The sequence below is a fragment of the Geotrypetes seraphini genome, chromosome 4 (assembly GCF_902459505.1).
Source record: "Geotrypetes seraphini chromosome 4, aGeoSer1.1, whole genome shotgun sequence".
Classification (NCBI taxonomy): domain Eukaryota; kingdom Metazoa; phylum Chordata; class Amphibia; order Gymnophiona; family Dermophiidae; genus Geotrypetes; species Geotrypetes seraphini.
This window is the reverse complement of record NC_047087.1, coordinates 326276059-326298857: the sequence shown is the minus strand read 5'-3', so window position 1 is coordinate 326298857 and position 22799 is coordinate 326276059. Positions and strand designations below refer to the sequence as shown.

Below are 22799 nucleotides of genomic sequence, written 5' to 3'. Positions count from 1 at the left end.
TTTGGGTAAAAATCCGGAGGACAGACTTGAGTTAACTAACTCCTTGATAAATGGACCGAAGATAGAAAAAATTTTTTTTAATAGGAAGGGAGGAATTACTTCACTGATAGTTCCTTTTATATTAAGTGTGTTAATACATTTTTGTATTTCCTCCAAGCTAGGAAGGGTAAAATATGAACATCTAGAAAATGACAAAGTAGTTGTTCGAATAGAGTCTATACTGTCATTGGAGAAATTTGTTATTGCGTTGTTTGGAATTTTATCTCTTATTTTTTGAACTTTGTTGATGAAAAATTCAGTGAGAGCCTTTGCTGAAGGAAAAGAACTAAGATTATTTGATTCATTTTTCTGTGTAGTTATAGATTTGACTATTGCATATAAGGTCGAAGAGTTTTTAGCTTTAGTGATTTGCTTGGTATAATAATCTTTTTTTGATTTGTTGATTTCAGATTTATAATATAGTGCATGTTCTTTGTATTTATTATGGTTGGATGCTGTTTTATTGTGTCTCCATTGTCATTCTAGGCAACGCAATTGTCTTTTGATTAAAATTAAATTTGAAGAATACCAGGGATTTTTTTGTTTACGTGGGGAAATAGTGAAAGTAACTACCGGAGCCGTAGAGTTGAGCAGATTGATAATAGAGTGATTCCATAGTTGTACTTGTTCGTCTATGGGTAAATTGTCTAACTATTCTAGTGATAAATGAAAATTGGATGATATATCATTATCTTTCAACTTGTTATATTTCCTAGTAGTTATTGTTTTTGGTTTTAGAGTACTATGATGTTTTGAAATAAGTGTTTGGAATGAAATTAAGAAATGATCCGACCATGGAACAGGTGTAATTAAAGGTTCTGAAAACTTATTACTTTGGGAAGATGAGATTATAGCCATGTCCAAGGTATGGCCGGCTATATGAGTTGGGCCAGTTATTAACAGACTTAATTTTAGATCATTTAGAAAAGTAAGAAGTTCTGAAGTGAGAGTATTGTTGGAGTCTTCAAAATGAATGTTGAAGTCCCCTAAAATGATCGGATTAACTGAAGTAACACAGAAATCCATAATTATGGATTGAAGATGGGTCAATACTGAGACATTAGTGGGTGGAGGAATGTATACAAGTAAAAAGTTCAATGAAGGGAGAGATTTACATTTAATTTCCAAATATTCTAATGGATTGGTGTTGTTTGTAGAAAATTCAAAGTCAGCTAAGATATGTGAACGATAGATTACTGCTACACCCCCTCCTTCTGTCTCCCTGCCTGCCCCCTTTCTTTCTTTTTCTCCCTACCCTCCACAAAGCCACTGCTGCCACCATCGGGGGAAACAGGCCCCAAAGCCACCGCCGCGGCTGCCCCAAGCTCTCTGCTTCCCACCGTCGAGCCGACCAGCATTCCCCCTGGCATCGGAGAGGAAGTTCCGCCCAGCCAGGCAGCGATTGGCTGGCCCGAACTTCCTCTCCGACGGCAGCCTTAGGGGGGTGCACAGCCAGCCAGATCCAGACCTGGCCAGCTGTGCACCCCCCCAAGGCTGAACCCGGGGCGGACCTCCCCCACCTGGTACGCCACTGAAGACGTGGCAGCGGCTCCTCTCATGAATCTCCACCTGCGTCGGAAGTCCGATGCAGTTGGGGATCTTGAGAGGAGTCGCTACTGCATCTTTCCACTTAAAATACACTAAGGTGAGCAGAGCAGACCGCCGCCACCGCTTCCTCTCACCTCCGCCCGTGACACGAGCTGAGCGACATGAGAAAACGTATGAGCGACGCCACTGAAAATAGTGAGCGATCGCTCATGCGCTCAGCTTAGAGGGAACATTGGTCCAAGGTACAGTTGCAGGATTTCAGTTTGAGGCAAAGTTTAAAGACCAGGGATTCGGATACGTGCTCAAAGGCAGTCCAGGATCTGTTGACTGGGTTAGGGTTTGGGACCGTTAGGGTAGGGTTGGAGTCAGTGGGCACCAGGGAGTTGTAGGAGACTGCAGGTGGGAAAGAGCATCTTAAGGAAGTGACCTTTTCGTTGAAGAATTTTGCTAGAACATCGGCTGAAGGAGAGGAGGGGAGCAAGGTGGAGTCATTTTTGGAAGTTAAGGAGTGCCAGATGTTGAACTGCTTTTAGATATGTCTAAAACCCATTTCGATTATCGGCACTTGGATGACCTGTCTTTTTGATCGTTCAAGTGCCAATTTAGGCAGGTTTCTAGATATATTTCTGATCTCAAAGATCAATGTGGTTGATATAAAGCAAAAACATATGACAAGTACCATGGTATACAACGGTGACCATTCGTCCTGTTTTGAACGGGACAGTCCCATTTTCAGATCCCCTGTCCCGTTGTCCCCACACACAGCTTCAGGACGCCAAATGTCCCGTTTTCAGGGACAGCGTCCCGAAGCTGTGCGCGGGGACAACTGGACAGGCGATCACTTCCTGTCCCTCCCTGCTGCACCAAAAAAAAAAAAAAAAAAAAGCCTTCCTCCAGGCCCGATTTAAACTTCCCCCACATCCACCACTGCTGCTCCTATGCTTACCTTCCTGATGCTAATCGGGCCAGAAGCCTTCTTCCTGACATCAATTCTGATGTCGGAGAAGAAGTTCCGGGCCAGCCAGGTAGTGATTGGCTGGCCCAGAATGTCCTCTCCGATGTCAGAATTCACGTCGGGAAGAAGGCTTCTGGGCACAATTAGCGTCAGGGAGGTAAGCAGAGGAGCAGTGGCAGAGGACCGGGGAGAAGCTTAAATCGGGCCTGGAGGGAGGCTTTTGTTTTCCACGGTAGGGGGGGAAGGAGGTAGTCAGGCAGGCAGGCTGGCAGGCTCTGGGGGAGGGAGGTAGACAGGCAGGCAGGCGTTGGGGGAGGCAGGTAGGCAGGCTCTGGGGAAGGTAGGCAGACTGGCCGACTTTGGGGGAGGCAGGCAGACTGGCTGACTTTGGGGGAGGCAGGCAGACTGGCTGACTTTGGAGGAGGTAGGTAGGCAGGCTTTTGTGGAGGTCTGGCCCACATCGCTTCATCGAAGTGGGCTGGTCTAGCAAAGGCCCCGAGGCTGCCTCATGAAACCGCGCTAAACTACTGCTTAGGGGCAGCTCTGTGCCAAAGTTAAAAGCACACAGAGCTGCCGCTGTTGGTCTGGACTCTTGGGCCGCTGAAGGAGGGCAAAGAGCAGCTGTCCTGGAGGTTTCCCTTCCTCTCGCCTTTGCAGGTCCCTTTTTTTTTTTTCTTCAAACGGTAACGGGCCCCAGCATCGATATCAATCAAGTAAGTTCAACTGTTCCTTGCAAGCGGTTCTGCTCGGCTAAAGCTTCCCCTCTGACATGAGCCACCCTCAGGGGAAAGAAAGTGACCTGCAAAGGTAAGGGGAAGGGGGGCAGATGATGGAAGTTGGAGGGGAGAGAGAGAGAGAGAAGGGGCAGATGATGGAATGGAGGAGATGAGAGAGAGAAGGGGACAGATGATGGAAGTGAGAAGAAGGGAGAGAGAGCAGAAGGCAGATGGATATCAGTTGAGAGGGGAGAGCAGATGCTGAATGGAAGTGGGGAAAGAACACATACTGGATGAAAGGAGGAGATAAATAAAGGGGGAAGAAAATAGTAAGATAATGGAGGGGTGAGGGAAAGGGGTGACAAGTTGTGGGTAGACACAGTGAAAAGAGGGAAACGGGACTAAATAGTAAGAAAGAATTTAATTTAGATGGAGGCAGAAAATAGAGAAGGAAGACCAGAGAAGAAAAGGGAAGAGAGAGCAGAGAATGATATCAGATCTGAGTGGAGGAAATGAGAAGAGAGAGATGCTAAAAACCACAAGGGGGAGGGAAGGACAGAGATGCCAGACCATGAGGGGAACAGAAGGAAAATGATGGATGCCAGACCAAATTGTGGGGGGGGAGGGGGCAGGAGGAGAGATGGCAGGGAAAGACAGACAGTGAATGGAAGGGGCAGATCCTGGACTGAAGAGACAGAGAAGGTTATCATGCCGCTGTACTGGGCCATGGTACACCCTCACCTGGAGTACTGCGTCCAGCACTGGTCACCATACATGAAGAAGGACACGGTACTACTCGAAAGGGTCCAGAGAAGAGCGACTAAAATGGTTAAGGGGCTGGAGGAGTTGCCGTACAATGGACTGCTGAGCACGATGGACCACTGGTCTGACCCAGCAGCAGCAATTCTTATGTTCTTAGGGCAGACACTGGCTGGAAGAGAGTGAAAAGGCAATGAAAGCAGAAACCAGAGACGACAAAAGGTAGAAAAAAATAATTTTATTTCTATCTTGTGATTCAAATATATCAGATTTGAAATATGTATCTTGCTAGACATAACTGGGGAGTGCAAAGCCCAGGCAGTGCTTCTTTAGCTTCCAGCTGGCTTAGGGCTCTCTCTGACCAGGGAGCAGTTGCCCTAGTTTCACTCCCCTAACACCATTCCTGTCATGTGTGACTGTGGTATTCTGTTACATGATATTTGTGTAGCATTCTGTAATAATTTGGCTTATTCAGTTTTCTTGATAGTAGAGGGGATATATGTGAAGGGGAGGGGAGACAGGGGTTTTGTTGATCTTTGCCCTGTATTATTTGTATTTATAAAAGACAATTGTATAGAATGTTGTTTCTTTTTATACTTTAATAAAATATGTTCAATATAAAATCATAACTATTTGAGGCTTGTGCGGATGGATCAGATGGTTTGTGGGACCGACCTCGCGGGGACGGGGCGGCGATGGTTTTTAAAAAAAAATTTCAATCTTAGTAGTTTGCTGGTCCACGAAATAATTATTTTATTTCCGCCGGTCCATAGGTGTAAAAAGGTTGAAGAACACTGCCCTAAATGACACTAGCCCTACCAGTATAAAGTAGTGATGATCTGTCATCAGGTTCTGTATGGCATAATTCCTGAACTATTCAAGAGTAAGATGTCCAACTACCAACCAAAAGATCATTGCACTCTGAAAATTCAGTTCTATTAAAGGTAGATGTTAATCCAAAATATATTGAAACCAGCGCAATGACTTTTTGTTGTGCAAGGGTAAAATTGTGGAATTCTTTGGTAGGGCAAATATGGAAATGTGGTGATAAAGGCACATTTAGGAAATTACTTAAAACTCAATTATTTGTAAATGCCTTTTTTGGGCACTGATATCTCCTGACCACTGATCGTCTAAGAACCTACTCACAATGGTTTGTAAATGCCTTTTTAGGTATTGATTTTCCCTAATGCTGATTTTGATGACTCACTCGTCAGTCCAATTTCCAGATCATTTATAAATAAGTTAAATAGCACCAGTCCCAGTACAGACCCCTGCGGCACTCCACTGTTTACTCTCCTCCATTGAGAAAAATGACCATTTAAGCCTACCCTCTGTTTTCTATCCGATAACCAATTCCTAATCCACAACTGAACTTTGCCACCTATCCCATGACTCTTTAATTTTCTCAGGAGCCTCCCATGAGGAACTGTATGAAAAGCTTTCTGAAAATCTAGATACACTACATCAACCAGCTCACATCTATCCACATGTTTATTCACACCTTCAAAGAAGTCAAGCAAATTGGTGAAGCAAGATCTATTTATTTTTTTGTTCCCCTCCCTTTTGTTTTGATCCTTCTCCCTCTCCCTCTCCTTCTCTTTTTTTAATTTTTTATTATTTCATTTTTATTCCATTTTAAAAAAATATCAAGCAATTTATACTTGCTTATACGAAAAAAATTATACAATAATAACATCATTCCATGAAAAATATTAAATAGTGAAGCATCTTCTTCTTAGACCCCCAAACCAAAACAGTGAGTGATGGTCTCTCCCTCTCTTTCTCATTATACAAAGGTATTTCTGCCCTTTTCCATTTTGTATCGGTATTGTTAATGTTTGTTTGTGCGTTTGATTGTTTGTAATATTAATTGTAATTTGTTTTTAATTCATGCCCTTTTTATTCTTTTTTTTAATATATTATGTAAAACCGCTTTGAATTTTGATAAGACGGTATATAAAATTTTTAAATAAATCTGAAACCTGAAACCTCCCTCGGTTGAACCCATGCTGACTCTATCTTATTAAGTCATATTTGTCTACTTGTTCTACAATTTTATTTTTTATAATTGTTTCCACCATTTTGCCCAGCACTGAAGTCAGGCTTAACGGTCTGTAATTTCCTGGATCTCCCCTGGAGCCCTTTTTAAAAATCAGTGTAACATTGGCCACCCTCCATTCTTCAGGTATTACAGACGATTTTAGTGACAGGTTACAGATCACTAACAGCAGGTCAGTAATTTTGGTTTGAGTTCGTTTAGTACCCTGGGATGTATACCATCTGGTCCAGGCGATTTATCACTTTTTAACTTGTTGACTTGACTTAGTACATCTTCCAAATTCACCTAGATTTTTCAGTTCCCTTGAAAACCATTTCCAGTTCAGGTAGATCTCTTACATCTTCTTCCGTAAAGAACAAACTAGGGGAATGGGCGACGAGATGGCAGATGAAGTTCAACGTTGAGAAATGTAAAGTGTTACATGTGGGAATCAGAAACTTGAGGTACAACTATACGATGAGAGGGATATTATTGAACGAGAGTACCCAAGAAAGAGACTTGGGGGGTAATGGTGGACACAACAATGAAGCTGACGGCACAGTGCGCAGCGGCTGCTAAGAAAGCGAATAGAATGCTAGGGATAATCAAGAAGGGTATTACAACCAGAACGAAAGAAGTTATCCTGCCGTTGTATCGGGCGATGGTGCGCCCACATCTGGAGTACTGCGTCCAATATTGGTTGCCGTACCTTAAGAAGGATATGGCGTTACTCAAGAGGGTTCAGAGGAGAGCGACATGTCTGATAAAAGGTATGGAAAACCTTTCATATGCTGAGAGATTGGAGAAGCTGGGTCTCTTTTCCCTGGAGAAGAGGAGACTCAGAGGGGGATATGATAGAGACTTACAAGATCATGAAGGGCATAGAGCAGGGGTGTCAAAGTCCCTCCTCGAGGGCCGGAATCCAGTCGGGTTTTCTGGATTTCCCCAATGAATATGCATTGAAAGCAGTGCATGCAAATAGATCTCATGCAGATTCATTGGGGAAATCCTGAAAACCCGACTGGATTCTGGCCCTCGAGGACCGACTTTGACACCTGTGGCATAGAGAGAGTGGAGAGGGACAGATTCTTCAAACTTTAGCAAAATAAAAGAACAAGAGGGCACTCGGAAAAGTTGAAAGGGGACAGATTCAAAATGAATGCTAAGAAGTTCTTCTTTACCCAACGTGTGGTGGACACCTGGAATGTGCTTCCAGACGACGTAATAGGGCAGAGTACGGTACTGGGGTTTAAGAAAGGATTGGACAATTTCCTGCTGGAAAAGGGGATAAAGGGGTATAGATAGAGGATTACTGCACAGGTCCTGGACCTGTTGGGCCACCGCGTGAACGGACTGCTGGGCACGATGGACCTCAGGTCTGACACAGCGGAGGCATTGCTTATGTTCTTATGTTCTGTTTAAAATACTGTGTTTTAGGTGGTATAGAGCCTATATTTCTGACTCACTAGTTTTTAGCCATTGTGTCTGATTAGGTGGAGAAGGGAGGGGCTCTGTTTTACTTCTAAGGTTAATTGCATTATCTTTAGGACATTGCTGTGAACAAGGCTGTCCTGTGAACTTCAATAAGATAAGTTGCTCAACATTTCATATTCTGCTCTTTTCACTGGTTTTCAGCATTATATCTGCTTAATTTCTCTTCTCCTCCCTGTTTCTTACTTTAAAACAAAAAAGCACAAAAATATAAACCCTTCTCTTTCCTCTGTTAAATCTTATTTCCTCTTCCTCTTCATAGGAATAAGGGTAAGACTTATAGTCCCACCATATATAGAGATCCAAATAATCAGGACTACTCAAATCAAGTCACTTCACAACCAATCAAGATGACCTTTATTCTATGCAATCACTGTGGCGCTTTAATTCCAAGACATACTATTTGGAGGCTTAAGGCTTGCCCCATCTGTCTTCAACTTGCTAGTATTAAGGAGGAGCTCTGCAAACTTAAACAGGAATTGAATACAATTAAAGCAGCTTTCATCACTCCACAAAATCATAACAACTTACCACCTCTACCTCAAAGAATAAAACAGCCCAGGAATAAATGGGTCACAGTAGGCTCAGGAAGACTGCCACATGTAACACAGAAACATCCACCTTCACAAATATTACCTCTACAGAATTCCTTCGCTCCACTAGTGCACTGCGATACTCAAGAAAACAGAAGTGAGGTGGGACTGGAACCAATGAAGGTAACTCAAGAGAACAAGCACACCCTAAGCACAAATAAAAAGGCCAAAAACAGAAAACTATTACTGTTGGGGGATTCCATCATCAGAGGCATTAACCTTGGAACACAAGGCGAGGAGACCAAAATAGTGAAATGTCTTCCAGGATCCTCAGCTACCAGGAGTTCCAGGCAAATGCAGACTATAATTAAGGAAGAAACTAAGGATTTTAACACTGATGTTGTCATCCATCTGGGAACAAATGACCTGGCCAACAACTCCACACTTGCAGCACAGAAAGCTTTTCGGGAGCTTGGTGAGGGCGTGAAACCTTTTGTAAACACTTTAGCTTTTTCTGAAATACTGCCTGCATATGGAAAGGGGGAGCAAAGAGTGAAAAACACAGAGGACTTTAATAGATGGCTCAAAGCCTGGTGTCATCAAGAAGGCTTCAGGTACATAGGAGGATGGGGAAATACATGGAAGGACAAGAAGCTATATTGCACTGATGGGCTACATATTACTACAGCAGGAAAAAGAAACCTTGCAGAGAAATTTAGACAATATTTTTCTAGGCATTTAAACTAGAAGGTGGGGGCGGTGTATGTACGAAGGACAATTATAGAGACCACACCCGGCAATAGAAAAGATGTGATAGTAGTAAAGACTGCAACATAAGCAATATCAGCAACTCATTTCTTAGTATTGCAACGGAAAGTGAAACGAAACAAAAATCCATACGAAAAAGGAGATTATCGCTGAAAAATAGCTGGAAAGCGATGACCACAAATGCTTGCAGTCTAAGCAACAAAGTTCATGATCTGCAAGCTCTGATGTTAGAGGCAGATCTAGATATTGTCGCTATCACAGAGACACAGTTCAGTGAATCACATGGATGGGATGCAAACATACCGGGATATAATCTTTTTGGGAAGGACAGAGATGGTCAAAAAGGTGGAGGAGTAGCTCTCTATGTAAAGATCAATATCCAAGTAACCGAAATGCAAGGGACCTGGGGAGAGGAAGAAGCGATATGGATTGCTCTGAAAAGAGAAGATGGAACTTCTATCTATGTGGGTGTAGTCTACAGACCTCCAACTCAATCGCAGCAAATTGATAAGGATCTGATTGTGGATATCCAAAAGTTTGGAAGGAAAGAGGAGGTTCTGCTGTTGCAGACTGGAATGTTCCGTCTGTGGAATCAGAAAGAAGTAGAGAGATTGTGGGTGCCTTTCAAGAGGCTCTGCTCAGACAAATGGTGAAGGAACCCACAAGGGAAAAAGCGATATTGGATCTGGTCCTCACAAATGGAGAGAGTATCTCTAATGTTCGAGTGGGTGCTCACCTGGGAAGTAGCGATCATCAAACGGTTTTGTTTGATATAACGGCTAAAGCGGAGAGCGGCCACACAATACTTAAAGTCCTAGGTTTCAAACGTACGGACTTTAATAATAATAATAACTTTATTTTTGTATACCGCCATACCCAGGGAGTTCTAGGCGGTTCACATCAATTAAACAAAACTTAATAAGAAATTACAATAAACTATCTTTACAAGTAAAGAAGGTATTGGAACAAAACTAACAAGAAATTACAATTGATCATGGTTACAGTTGATCATAATTACAGGCAATGAGGTGATAAAGATGGGCATGCGAGGGGGGGGGGAATGAGTAGGTCATTGGAGTTAGTGAGATGGGGGAGATCAAAAAGAGGGGGGAGGGGACCGGGAGAGTTGGGTCGTTTGAGGGAGGGGAGAGAGAAATGGAAGAGATGGGATTAGGGATATTGAGCGTGGAATAAATGCGTTTTGAGTGTATGGGAGAGTACCTGAAGAAAGAGCTGTTAGGATGGGAGGACATAAGAGAAGTGGATAGACAGTGGTCTAAGCTGAAAGGAGCGATAAAAATGGCTACGGACCTTTATGTGAAGAAAATCAATAAAAACGAGAAAAAGGAAGCCAATATGGTTCTCCAACCTAGTGGCTGAGAAAATAAAGGCGAAAGAGTTGGCGTTCGTGAAATATAAAAAAAACCAAGAAGAGAAGAGCAGAAAGGACTACAGGGTGAAACTGAAAGAAGCCAAGAGAGAGATACGTCTGGCGAAAGCACAGGCGGAAGAACAAATGGCTAAAAATGTAAAAAAGGGAGACAAAAATTTTTTCAGATATATTAGTGAAAGGAGGAAGATGAAAAATGGAATTGCTAGGCTAAAAGATGCTGGGAACAAATATATGGAGAGTGATGAGGAGAAAGCAAATGTGCTAAACAAATACTTCTGTTAGAGGAATGGTCTAATGCCTGGCAACTAAAATTCAATGCAAAGAAATGCAGAGTAATGCATTTGGGGACTAATAATAGGAAGGAACTGTATATGCTGGGAGGAGAGAAGCTGATATGCACGGACGGGGAGAGGGATCTTGGGGTGATAGTGTCCGAAGATCTAAAGGCGAAAAAACAGTGTGACAAGGCAGTGGCTGCTGCCAGAAGGATGCTGGGCTGTATAAAGAGAGGCGTAGTCAGTAGAAGGAAGAAGGTGTTGATGCCCCTGTACAGGTCATTGGTAAGGCCCCACTTGGAGTATTGTGTTCAGTTTTGGAGACCGTATCTGCCGAACCACATAACAAGATTTGAGGCGGTCCAGAGGAGGGCGATGAAAATGATAGGAGGCTTGCGCCAGAAGACGTATGAGGAGAGACTGGAAGCCCTGAACATGTATACTCTAGAGGAAAGGAGAGACAGGGGAGATATGATTCAGACGTTCAAATACTTGAAGGGTATTAACGTAGAACAAAATCTTTTTCAGAGAAAGGAAAATGGTAAAACCAGAGGACATAATTTGAGGTTGAGGGGTGGTAGATTCAAGAGCAATGTTAGGAAATTCTACTTTACGGAGAGGGTGGTGGATGCCTGGAATGCGCTCCCAAGAGAGGTGGTGGAGAGTAAAACTGTGACTGAGTTCAAAGAAGCGTGGGATGAACACAGAAGATTTAGAATCAGAAAATAAGATTAAATATTGAACTAAGGCTAGTACTGGGCAGACTTGCACGGTCTGTGTCTGTATATGGCCGTTTGGTGGAGGATGGGCTGGGGAGGGCTTCAATGGCTGGGAGGGTGTAGATGGGCTGGAGTAAGTCTTAACAGAGATTTCGGCAGTTGGAACCCAAGCACAGTACAGGGTAAAGCTTTGGATTCTTGCCCAGAAATAGCTAAGAAGAAAAAATTAAAACATTTAAATTGAATCAGGTTGGGCAGACTGGATGGACCATTCGGGTCTTTATCTGCTGTCATCTACTATGTTACTATGTTCTTATGACCAAAGCAAAGAATTCATTCAGTCTCTCCGCTATGGCCTTATCCTCCCTGAGTGCCTCTTTTGCTCCTTGATCATCCAATGGTTCCATAGATTCCCTCACAGATTTTCTGCTTCTGATGTACCTAAAAAAACTACTATGAGTTTTAACCTCTTTTGCAAATTTTTCTTCATATTCTTTCTTAGCTGTCTTTATCTTTGCTTTGCATCTAACTTCCCAGTGCTTGTGTTTCTTCTTATATTCTTTATTCGGATATTTTTTCCATTCTTTAAAGGTTGTTTTTTTTTGGCTCTAATAGCCTTGTTCACTTCACCTTTTAACCACGCCAGCTCTCATTTCCTCCTCTTTCCACCTTTGCTGATACGTAGAATATATCTGGTTTGGGCTTCGTTGATGGTATTTTTAAATAACATCTATGCCTGGTTTGCAGGCCTAACCTTTGCAACTGATCATTTTAGCTTTTTTTTTAACTATTTTCCTCATTTTATCATAGTCGCCCTCTTAAAAATTAAATGCCTCTACAGTATATTTCTTTTGCGATGTCACTCTCAGTATCAGCTCAGATTTGATCACGTTAGGATCACTGTTTCCCAGTGGACCCAACACAGTTAACTCCTGTACTATGCTTTGTATTTCACTAAGGACCAAATCTAAAATAGCTCCTCCTCTTGTTGGTTCGAAGAAGCAGTCATTTGACATCTAGGAATTTTACCTTCCTAGCACTCCCCGATGTAACTTTTAAGTAGTCAATGTTGGGGTAATTGAAATCATACTATATCTAAATAAGAAACATAATCTCAAAACCACCAAACAAAAATGAAAAATATTATGCTTGACACTCCATAGAAAGCGACACTATCCCATGTATATAAGAATGCAGACTCCAAACAAAGCAGTTATTTATAAATATGTGGAGAAAAAGGCCTCAGTTAAAGCTCAATGGGCCTTAAAAAAAAAACTCCACCACCACCATATTCTTCTTCTTATAAGTACAAAAACATCTGTAGATCATACGCAAATGAACAACTAAGTAAAGTCTTATTAAAGAAATGACAATTTTACATGAGGTAAAACTCTTTCTAATTTATAAATCTTCCCCCCCCCCCCAAGGCCTGCATGTTCTCACCCTTCTTTGTAGTGTCCTCCAGCTTCCCCCCTGGCCTCCCAGTCTTAGTTTCAGCTAATTACCACAGCCTGCAAAGAGGATCGCCGGTGCTGTAGTATTCCTTGCAGGCTGCTATCGACCTCCGCAGCTCGTTCCCTCTGCAGTGGTCCTGCCCCTCCTCTGACTTCAGGGGCAGGATCGTGGCAGAGGGAACGTGCTTCTGAGGACGGCAATCTGCAAGGATCACTACAGCACCAGCAATCCTCTCTGCAGGCAGCGGTAATTAGCTGAAGGTAAGAGTGGGAGGCCAGGGGGGAAGCCAGAGGACACTGCTAAGAGCAGGCAGCACTAGTATAGACAGCACTAGTACAGACCATGGGCTGCATGTGGCCCCCAGGCCACAAGTTTGAGACCACTGTGCTACACCGTCTCTCTCTTGGGGCATATGTGGTAATATTCAGTACTAAATGGCAAAATTTAAAGCATGGGCAGTGGCTGGCTAAGTTTAGCGTCCAAAAATATCCAGGCTCAGCGCCGATCACAGGAGTCAGTGTGTCTATCTAGGAATATCAGGCCAAGTATTTTTAGAATAAGGAAAAAGTCTTCTTGGGAATTAAAATAATGTATCTGAGAAACACCAAAAAATGAGGTGACAGTTTTTATGGCATCGTTCTGATGCACTTCAGTTCTTGCAAGAGTATCATTCTTTATCATTCTAATAAGTGTATATTTTGGGATCCAGCGCATCTGGCTGCCTTTTGGACGTCTAAAGAACTCCATTGTTGATCCATGGAGAGAGGATTGCTAATGGCATGTCAGATTTTTGATTTTGGTTTTGCTCTTGCAATCACTCCACTGCTGACTGCTTTTTTTTTACTTCATTGCCTTTCTTTTTTTTTTCTCTCATTTATTTAAATGTTGGGTTTAAGGACTAGCTTCTTTTTTTTAAGCTATGCTGTACATGTTTTCTCATGGTTATATCTTGTAAATGCTTAAGCATAAAAAGAAAAAGAGACAAAAAGAGACACTTGGAATGCTCTCCTGGAGGAGACTACCATTCTGGGATTCAAGCGCAAGTTGGATGCACACCTTCTTGCAAATCACATTGAGGGATACGGGTAATCAAGGTCTCCACCTAGATTGGCCTCGGCGTGTGCGGGTCGCCGGACTAGATGGACCTAAGGTCTGATCCGGTGAAGGCGTTTCTTATGTTCTTAAGAGAGATGAACAAGGATCAGAGCTTGAATACTGGCAGAGGTGTGGTCACGTGCTAGCCAGGCTCTAGAGATTGTAGCTGCCTGCAGTGCTAATCCCCATGTACTGTGCATTTAAAACCTATATCCATGACAGCAAAACGTCGGAGCAGGCACAGAAGGTATCAGTGACTCGTGTCTGTGCTAGGATTATGCAGAAAAAGCTCTGTGCACTTGTTGCCAAAGACAGAAACGGAGCTACAATGGCTGCTGTGTGCAATCTGCTGAAGTTTCACAGGATTAATAATTCAGGAAATACTTTGTAATAGAAAACCTTGTGTACTGTCCCAGAAGACTTCAGGCACAGCTGCTTCTGTTTTGTTTGTTTGCTTTTTTTTTAATGCATGTAACAGAAGATTTTACAGGACTTGTTCTTCCTCTTTATACCTGTCTTTTATCTTCAATGCCAACTGCAATAAGGCACAGAAACATCAGCTGCTGACAGAGCTAGGATGCTGCAGGCTGAATGAGGGCAACTGGAAGACCAACAGTGGCTCTCTATGAAGTGCTGAAAGACTAATTCTCCCTCATCTTACTAGAAGGTGTTGACCTTAACCGAGGACTTTGCTCTTTTGCAGGGTCTTTGTGAGGTAGTGCTCAGTTCCTAATTATCACTACCCTAGACAGACTGCAATGTATGGGCTTCACTCACTACCATCTCAGGATTACTATACTTATCCCACCGTAGGAAAAGGAGCACCAGAAGATCCCAGTTATTACAGAGAACAAATACTTCACAGACCCGGACAACATTATGGAATTCCTACGGGCAAAGCAGCATGGGATCAGTCACATGGATCCCCATCTGTCCCTCATGAAGCTGCCCACATGTACAGAGAATCTATGGGTAAGGTGAACTTTGAAAGGCAAAGGATGCGAAGCCGACATCTTCCTCCAGCCCAATATGTTGCCACTAATTCTACAAATCCTCACTATGGAGCAGAAGCACTTCCTTTTGTGAATAGACAGGTGTATAATGTAGAGACCACTGCAGGTAAACAGGCAGCACCAACTAGCCTTCAGATAGATCCATCAATGAATGTTGTCATAGAAGGAGGTGCTTACCCCATTCAAGAGAACATGAATTCAAAGACAGCATATGGTTATGAGGGTGCTCTAACCCCCCACAGCAACTTTCCAGTTTCCCAGTCTCAGGCACCCATTGCTCTTCTTGGAGCCAGTATTAAAAAGAAGTTGGATCCAGAATTTCTCTCCTTCCTTCATTCTGAAGGATTGTCAGAAAGCACAATCAATGCTTTGCTGCAGCAAGGATTTGATTCTCCAAGCCTCCTGGCTGTAATGGAAGAGAATGATATTAAGTCTGTGGCTGCCAATCTAGGACAGGCACGAGCATTATCTCGTATTGTTCTGAGCTACAGAGCGGAACTACAGCTGAAACAACAAGCTCATAAGTCCAACAGTGCACCACGTCCCAGGGCCAGATCGAACAGTTTCAGCCACCAAGGTGAATTCCAGCACAATGCATATGGAATCCAGTCTCTCACCACTCCCATGGCAGATGCAATAAGCATGCAACAACCTACTGTAATTCTGCAGCCTTTGTCATCCAGGGTGGGAGAGCAGAACTGTCGTCCATCCAGTGCCCCATCCCAACATCTCCTGGAAATGGCGACCTACTCTGCTTCTGGGGTAGCACATCAAGGTAATCATATGTTGCCCAGCTCTGGATATAATGGGTCTGCACAATGCTCCATACTGGCTCGGCCAGCATCCATTTACACCACTCAGGCTGGGATTCCGACCAACTTTAAGACAGCATATCCCACCAGCTATACTGTACCGATAGAACTGATGAAACGGGAACGCAACCCACCAGTCTCTCCAACACACAGCCCACAAGTGCTTCGCAAGCAGGAATTTCATTTGGAGCCTTCATCATCCTTGAGCTTGCATTCCCCACACCAGAAAATTACCAGACGTACCGGACCACCAGTCATTGTCTCCAGTACAACATCTTCAGAAATAAGTAAGTACCTTAATAGTTAGTGGGTTACTGGAGGACACTGTGATGTGTCTGTATTACATGTTAATATTGTGGTTAGAACTATGCTTCGACTCAACCCTGGAATGAAAGTCAGTGGCATAGTGAGGGGGAGGGGCATGGGAGCGGACTGCCCTGGGTGCTATGTTCAGGGTGGGTGCCAGCACCTCTCCTCCTCCTCTCTGCCTCTTGTGCACCTCTTTAAATGTTCACTGGTGCAAGCAACATCTTCCACTTGCTTCTCACATGGGCATCGACTCCTTTCTGCCATCATGTCCTGGTCACAGGACCAAGTCATGATGTCGGAAAGAAGTGGCAGCTGGCACAAGCAGTGAATGGAAATTGTTGCTCATACCAGCGAACATTTCAAGAGGTATGCAAGGGGAGGTGCCCAAGGGGGGGGGACACAGCGCAGCAATGCCATGTACCACAACTCCAAGCAGCAATCTCCCTTGCTAAGAGCTCAGATAAATGCAATAAAGACCTGCATGGCCCATCCAATCTGCTTCTAAAGATAGCCAGGGTGGTATCTGTCATTCTGCATAGGTTCCACTTCATGATTAAACACTGGAATACTTTATCTCTCCCTGCCAATTTTGGGACCCAGACTGTAGATGGAAAGACTCATTAAATTAGGTTGAGAGTAGAGAATGACACGGGAACAAATTTTTCCCCATTCCCGCAGGAGTTCATTTTTCCATCCTGTCCCCATGAGTTCTTTTCCTGTCCCTGCCCCATCCCTGCAAGCTCTGCCCTCATCTGCACAAGCCTCAAACATTTTAAAATCATAAGTGTTCGAGGCTTGTGCGGTTAAGGCAGAGCTTACATGAATGGGTCAGGGATAGGGACAGCAACAAAACTCGTGGGGACGGGACAGGGAAATTGAATTCCAGCAGGGATGGGGACAAAATTGTCCAAGTGTCATTCTCTAGTTGAGAGTTCTTACAAACTGCAACACTAATGGGGGATTCTCTAGTGCTGCAGTGAAGAAGGGGATAGAGACCACAGAGACTCTTCTAGTGCTGCAGTGAAGAACTCTGCCAGGGGATAGAGACCACAGAGACTCTTCTAGTGCTGCAGTGAAGAACTCTGCCAGGGGATAGAGACCACAGAGACTCTTCTAGTGCTGCAGTGAAGAACTCTGCCAGGGGATAGAGACCACAGAGACTCTTCTAGTGCTGCAGTGAAGAACTCTGCCAGGGGATAGAGACCACAGAGACTCTTCTAGTGCTGCAGTGAAGAACTCTGCCAGGGGATAGAGACCACAGAGACTCTTCTAGTGCTGCAGTGAAGAACTCTGCCAGGGGATAGAGACCACAGAGACTCTTCTAGTGCTGCAGTGAAGAACTCTGCCAGGGGATAGAGACCACAGAGACTCTTCTAGTGCTGCAGTGAAGAACTCTGCCAGGGGATAGAGACCACAGAGACTCTTCTAGTGCTGCAGTGAAGAACTCTGCCAGGGGACAGAGACCACAGAGACTCTTCTAGTGCTGCAGTGAAGAACTCTGCCAGGGGACAGAGACCACAGAGACTCTTCTAGTGCTGCAGTGAAGAACTCTGCCAGGGGACAGAGACCACAGAGACTCTTCTAGTGCTGCAGTGAAGAACTCTGCCAGGGGACAGAGACCACAGAGACTCTTCTAGTGCTGCAGTGAAGAACTCTGCCAGGGGACAGAGACCACAGAGACTCTTCTAGTGCTGCAGTGAAGAACTCTGCCAGGGGACAGAGACCACAGAGACTCTTCTAGTGCTGCAGTGAAGAACTCTGCCAGGGGACAGAGACCACAGAGACTCTTCTAGTGCTGCAGTGAAGAACTCTGCCAGGGGATAGAGACCACAGAGACTCTTCTAGTGCTGCAGTGAAGAACTCTGCCAGGGGATAGAGACCACAGAGACTCTTCTAGTGCTGCAGTGAAGAACTCTGCCAGGGGATAGAGACCACAGAGACTCTTCTAGTGCTGCAGTGAAGAACTCTGCCAGGGGATAGAGACCACAGAGACTCTTCTAGTGCTGCAGTGAAGAACTCTGCCAGGGGATAGAGACCACAGAGACTCTTCTAGTGCTGCAGTGAAGAACTCTGCCAGGGGATAGAGACCACAGAGACTCTTCTAGTGCTGCAGTGAAGAACTCTGCCAGGGGATAGAGACCACAGAGACTCTTCTAGTGCTGCAGTGAAGAACTCTGCCAGGGGATAGAGACCACAGAGACTCTTCTAGTGCTGCAGTGAAGAACTCTGCCAGGGGATAGAGACCACAGAGACTCTTCTAGTGCTGCAGTGAAGAACTCTGCCAGGGGATAGAGACCACAGAGACTCTTCTAGTGCTGCAGTGAAGAACTCTGCCAGGGGATAGAGACCACAGAGACTCTTCTAGTGCTGCAGTGAAGAACTCTGCCAGGGGATAGAGACCACAGAGACTCTTCTAGTGCTGCAGTGAAGAACTCTGCCAGGGGATAGAGACCACAGAGACTCTTCTAGTGCTGCAGTGAAGAACTCTGCCAGGGGATAGAGACCACAGAGACTCTTCTAGTGCTGCAGTGAAGAACTCTGCCAGGGGATAGAGACCACAGAGACTCTTCTAGTGCTGTAGTGAACACTGGGAGTAACAGGGACAAAAAACCCCTCCTTTAGTAAATGTCAGAGGAAGTGTTTCAAGGAAGAACACTGCTAAGCTCTAGGGAGACAGAGACTCCTCTAGATTTGCAGTGAGGATTACTTCTAAATGACAGGGACTTTAAAAACTCCTCTAGTGAATGAGACTGAGCTGGTTACTGTGCATTAGAGCTTACTGAAATTTGCAATTCATGAGCTAGGAAGCAGCAAAAGTTTTACCGGGATGGAGAAAATAATAATTTTATTTTTTATATACCGCCCTACCATGTAGTTCTAGGCGGTTCACATACAGTACTAAAATTATACTAGTACAATGTTGATCTGACTTAGGAAGGAGAATATGGTTACAAGATAGATTTTTATACTATACTGTATATCCTCAGACCTGTTTAAATATCTGGATAATTATAGCTAATAACGAGCATCTCAGATAGTTTCACATGCTAAAGGGAGAGTGTGGCGCAGTGGTTAAAGCTACAGCCTCAGCAACCCAAGGTTGTGGGTTCAATCGTTCTGAGCTCCCTTGGGAAAACGGTGTAGAAAATTGAATGAATAGATACAGTCTGAAATGCATGAGAGAGAAAATGAAACTCATGAAAATAAGAGCAACAGCTTGAAACAAATCTCTGGAAATATCAAATACAAATACAATTACTCAAAGACTTTGAGCTATTGATCCAAGCCTTTTTCCTAAACTGTATTTATTGAACTTCTATCCTGTAGAACTGATTGAATTTTGTTCCCTTCTCATGCCTGTTTTGATTCCTACTCTATTCTGTCTCCTGGCTTTCTTCGTGGGATATCGGCATCTTTTTTGCTGTTTATGTGGACGACATAAAAATATACACGGTTCAAAACAGAATAATATACATACTAGTAAAAAAATAAAGTCCATGTTGAGAAAAGACAGAGAAGGATTAGACAAAAACAGTTAAAAATATATCATCTGCATAAAGTACAATTTTAGATTTGGTAATCCCAACCTTAATCTCTATTCTTTAGGGCAGTGGCCTCATACGTGCGGCCAGGGGGCCACATGCAGCCCACCAGGTACTATTATGAGGCCCTCGGTATGTTTATCATAATCACAAAAGTAAAATAAAACAGTTTCTTGATCATATTTCTCTTTAGCTATAAATTACAAAAGCCATCAAAACAGCAGTTAGAGAGGCCAAATTCCGAAATGAGGAGACTTTAGCGAAGAACATCAAGAAGGGCGATAAATCCTTCTTCAGGTATATAAGTGACAGAAACAGAAACACAGGCGGGATAGTACGCCTTAAGAAACCAGACGGGAACTATGAAGAAGCAGACTCGGAAAAGGCTAAACTGTTAAACAAATACTTCTGCTCGGTCTTCACCCGCGAGGTGCCGGGATCTGGCCCTCAGCTACAGACAAGGGAGGCTCAGTAGACCCGTTTAGTAAATTTGAGTTTACGCCAAGCAGTGTCTACTGTGAGCTGTCTAAACTCAAGGTTAACAAAGCGATGGGGCCAGACAACCTACACCCCAGGGTGCTCAGGGAGTTAAGTGACGTCTTGGCAGAACCACTATCTGCGCTCTTCAATCTCTCCCTTAGTACGGGTATAGTCCCGTTGGACTGGAAAACGGCTAACGTCATTCCACTCCACAAAAAAGGTTGCAGGATGAAGGCTGCGAACTATAGACCGGTGAGTCTCACATCAATAGTGAGCAAACTAATTGAAATCTAATCAAACGTCAATTGGATACGATCCTAAACAAGGAGAATCTACAGGATCCCCGTCAACATGGATTTACTAAGGGGAGATCCTGCCAATCCAACCTGATCAGCTTCTTTGACTGGGTGACGGGGAAGCTGGATGTTGGGGAGCCCCTGGATATCGTATACTTGGACTTCAGCAAAGCTTTCGATAGCGTACCACACCGCAGGTTGTTGAGCAAAATGAGCTCTATAGGATTGGGTGACACATTGACAAAATGGGTTGGGGACTGGCTTGGAGGTAGGCTTCAGAGGGTAGTGGTGAACGGCACCCCCTCCAAAACGTTTGAGGTGATTAGTGGAGTGCTGCAGGGCTCGGTCTTGGGCCCGATCCTGTTCAACATCTTTATAAGAGACTTGGCTGAGGGGCTTTGAGGTAAAATAACGTTATTCGCCGATGACGCCAAACTATGCAATGTAGTAGACAGGAGCGCAATGGCCAAAAACTCAATGCCCGACAATATGCCGCACGACCTACTCCTACTGGAGCGCTGGTCTAGGATTTGACAACTAGGTTTCAATGCCAAAAAATGCAAAGTCATGCACCTTGGCAGCCAAAATCCATGCAGGACTTACAGCCTTAATGGCGAGATCCTAGCAAGGACTGTAGCAGAACGGGACTTAGGGGTGATCATCAGTGAAGACATGAAGACTGCCAATCAAGTGGAGCAGGCTTCATCTAAGGCTAGACAAATCATAGGGTGTATATGTAGGAGTTTCGTCAGCCGTAAGCCTGAAGTCATTATGCCATTGTATAGATCCATGGTGAGACCCCACCTGGAATACTGTGTACAATTCTGGAGGCCTCATTACCGCAAAGATGTGCTGAGACTGGAGTCGGTCTAACGAATGGCCACCCGGATGGTCTCGGGACTCAAGAACCTCCCGTACGAGGAACGGCTGGATAAATTACGGCTATATTCACTCGAGGAACGCAGAGAGAGGGCAGACATGATTGAGACGTTCATATATCTAACGGGCCATATTGAGGTGGAAGAAGATATCTTCTTTTTCAAAGGTCCCACGGCTACAAGAGGGCATCCGTGGAAAATCAGGGGCGGGAAGTACTTTTTCACCGAGAGAGTGGTTGATCGCTGGAATAGTCTTCCACTTCAGGTGATAGAGGCCAGCAGCGTGCCTGATTTTAAGACAAAATGGGATCGTCACGTGGGATCTCTTCACAGAGAAAGGTAGGGGAGGGTCATTAGGGTGGACAGACTGGATGGGCCTTGGCCCTTATCTGCCGTCTATTTCTATGTTTCTATGTTTCTATTATTAAGACTTAGCCAAAAGGAAAGCTTTATAAACTATAGAGAGTTTTACCTCATGCAAAACTGTCATTTCTTTAATAAGACATTAACTATTTTTTCTGAGGCTCTCCAAGTACCTACAAATCCAAAATGCGGCCCTCCAAAGGGTTTGAGTTTGAGACCACTGCTTTAGGGTGTTCCTTCACTGGTCCCCACACCTGTTTTCAATTTTCTGTTAGTGCAGGCTTTATTGGGATGATATTCAGAACAATTTAAGTGGGCCAGAGGAGTGGCCTAGTGGTTAGATCAGCTGGCTCAGCACCCTGAGGTGGTAAGCTTGATTTCCACTGCAGCTCCTTGTAACCCTGGGCAAGTCACTTAACACTTGATTGCCCCATGTACAAAATAAGGACCTGTCTAAAATATGCAAACTGCTTTGATACAAAAAAAGCAGTTTATCAAGTCCTTTACTCTTTATAATCAAGCTATTGTGGCATTATTGATGAGGTTGACTCTTATTGGTGGAATGAGGCATTATGACATCACAATCTCAGCTCTGGTTACCACAGACAGAAACTCTTCACACTAAGGGGGGAAGTTAGCAACATAGGCCTCTGGGAGTGGGGAAGTGGCCTCGTGGTTAGAGCAGCTGCCACAGCATCCTGAGGTTGTGAGCTTGATTCCCACTGCAGCTCCTTATGACCCTGGGCAAGTCACTTAACACTTCATTGTCTACGATACGAATGTAAACCACTTTTTATTTATTTATATTCCGCGAATCTTACAATTCTATGCGTATTACAAATTATTCAGGTACTCAAGCATTTTTCCCTATCTGTCCCAGTGGGCTCTATCTAATGTACCTAGGGCACTAGGGGATTAAGTGACTTGCCCAGGGTTACAAGGAGCAGGGTGCTGGGGTTGTAGCTCTAACCACTGTACCACATATTCCCCACTTTGATTGTAACCACACGGAAAAAGCGGTATAGCAAGTCCCACCCCTTCACCTTGCTTAAATTACCTATTGGCAATCAACCATAGTAACATAGTAAATGACTGTAGATAAAGACTTGAACCGTCCATCCAGTCTACCCATAAGTTATACCCATTAAAAAATACAAGATTAAATTAACTTGTCTCTTCTTTGATATTTCTGGGCCGTAGACTGTAAAGTCTGGTATTGTCCTAGATTTCAAATGCTGAAGTTACTGTCTAAGCTCACTCCAGCCTATCCAACCATCCTGTTGTTTACAGGATATCTACCATACAGTCTGGCCAGTAAC

General features: G+C 44.0%; 1 protein-coding gene across 1 annotated transcript in view; it reads left to right on the top strand.

Annotated features, from left to right (window-relative positions):
• Window positions 1–14545: 14545 nt before the first annotated feature.
• The window catches only part of CTBP2 (C-terminal binding protein 2), a 244084-nt gene continuing 235830 nt past the window's right edge, over window positions 14546–22799 (top strand). Inside the window, exon 1 of the mRNA XM_033942987.1 lies at window positions 14546–15899. Within this exon, the coding sequence (XP_033798878.1) occupies window positions 14546–15899 (1354 nt within the window). The remainder of the gene's footprint in view (window positions 15900–22799) is intronic.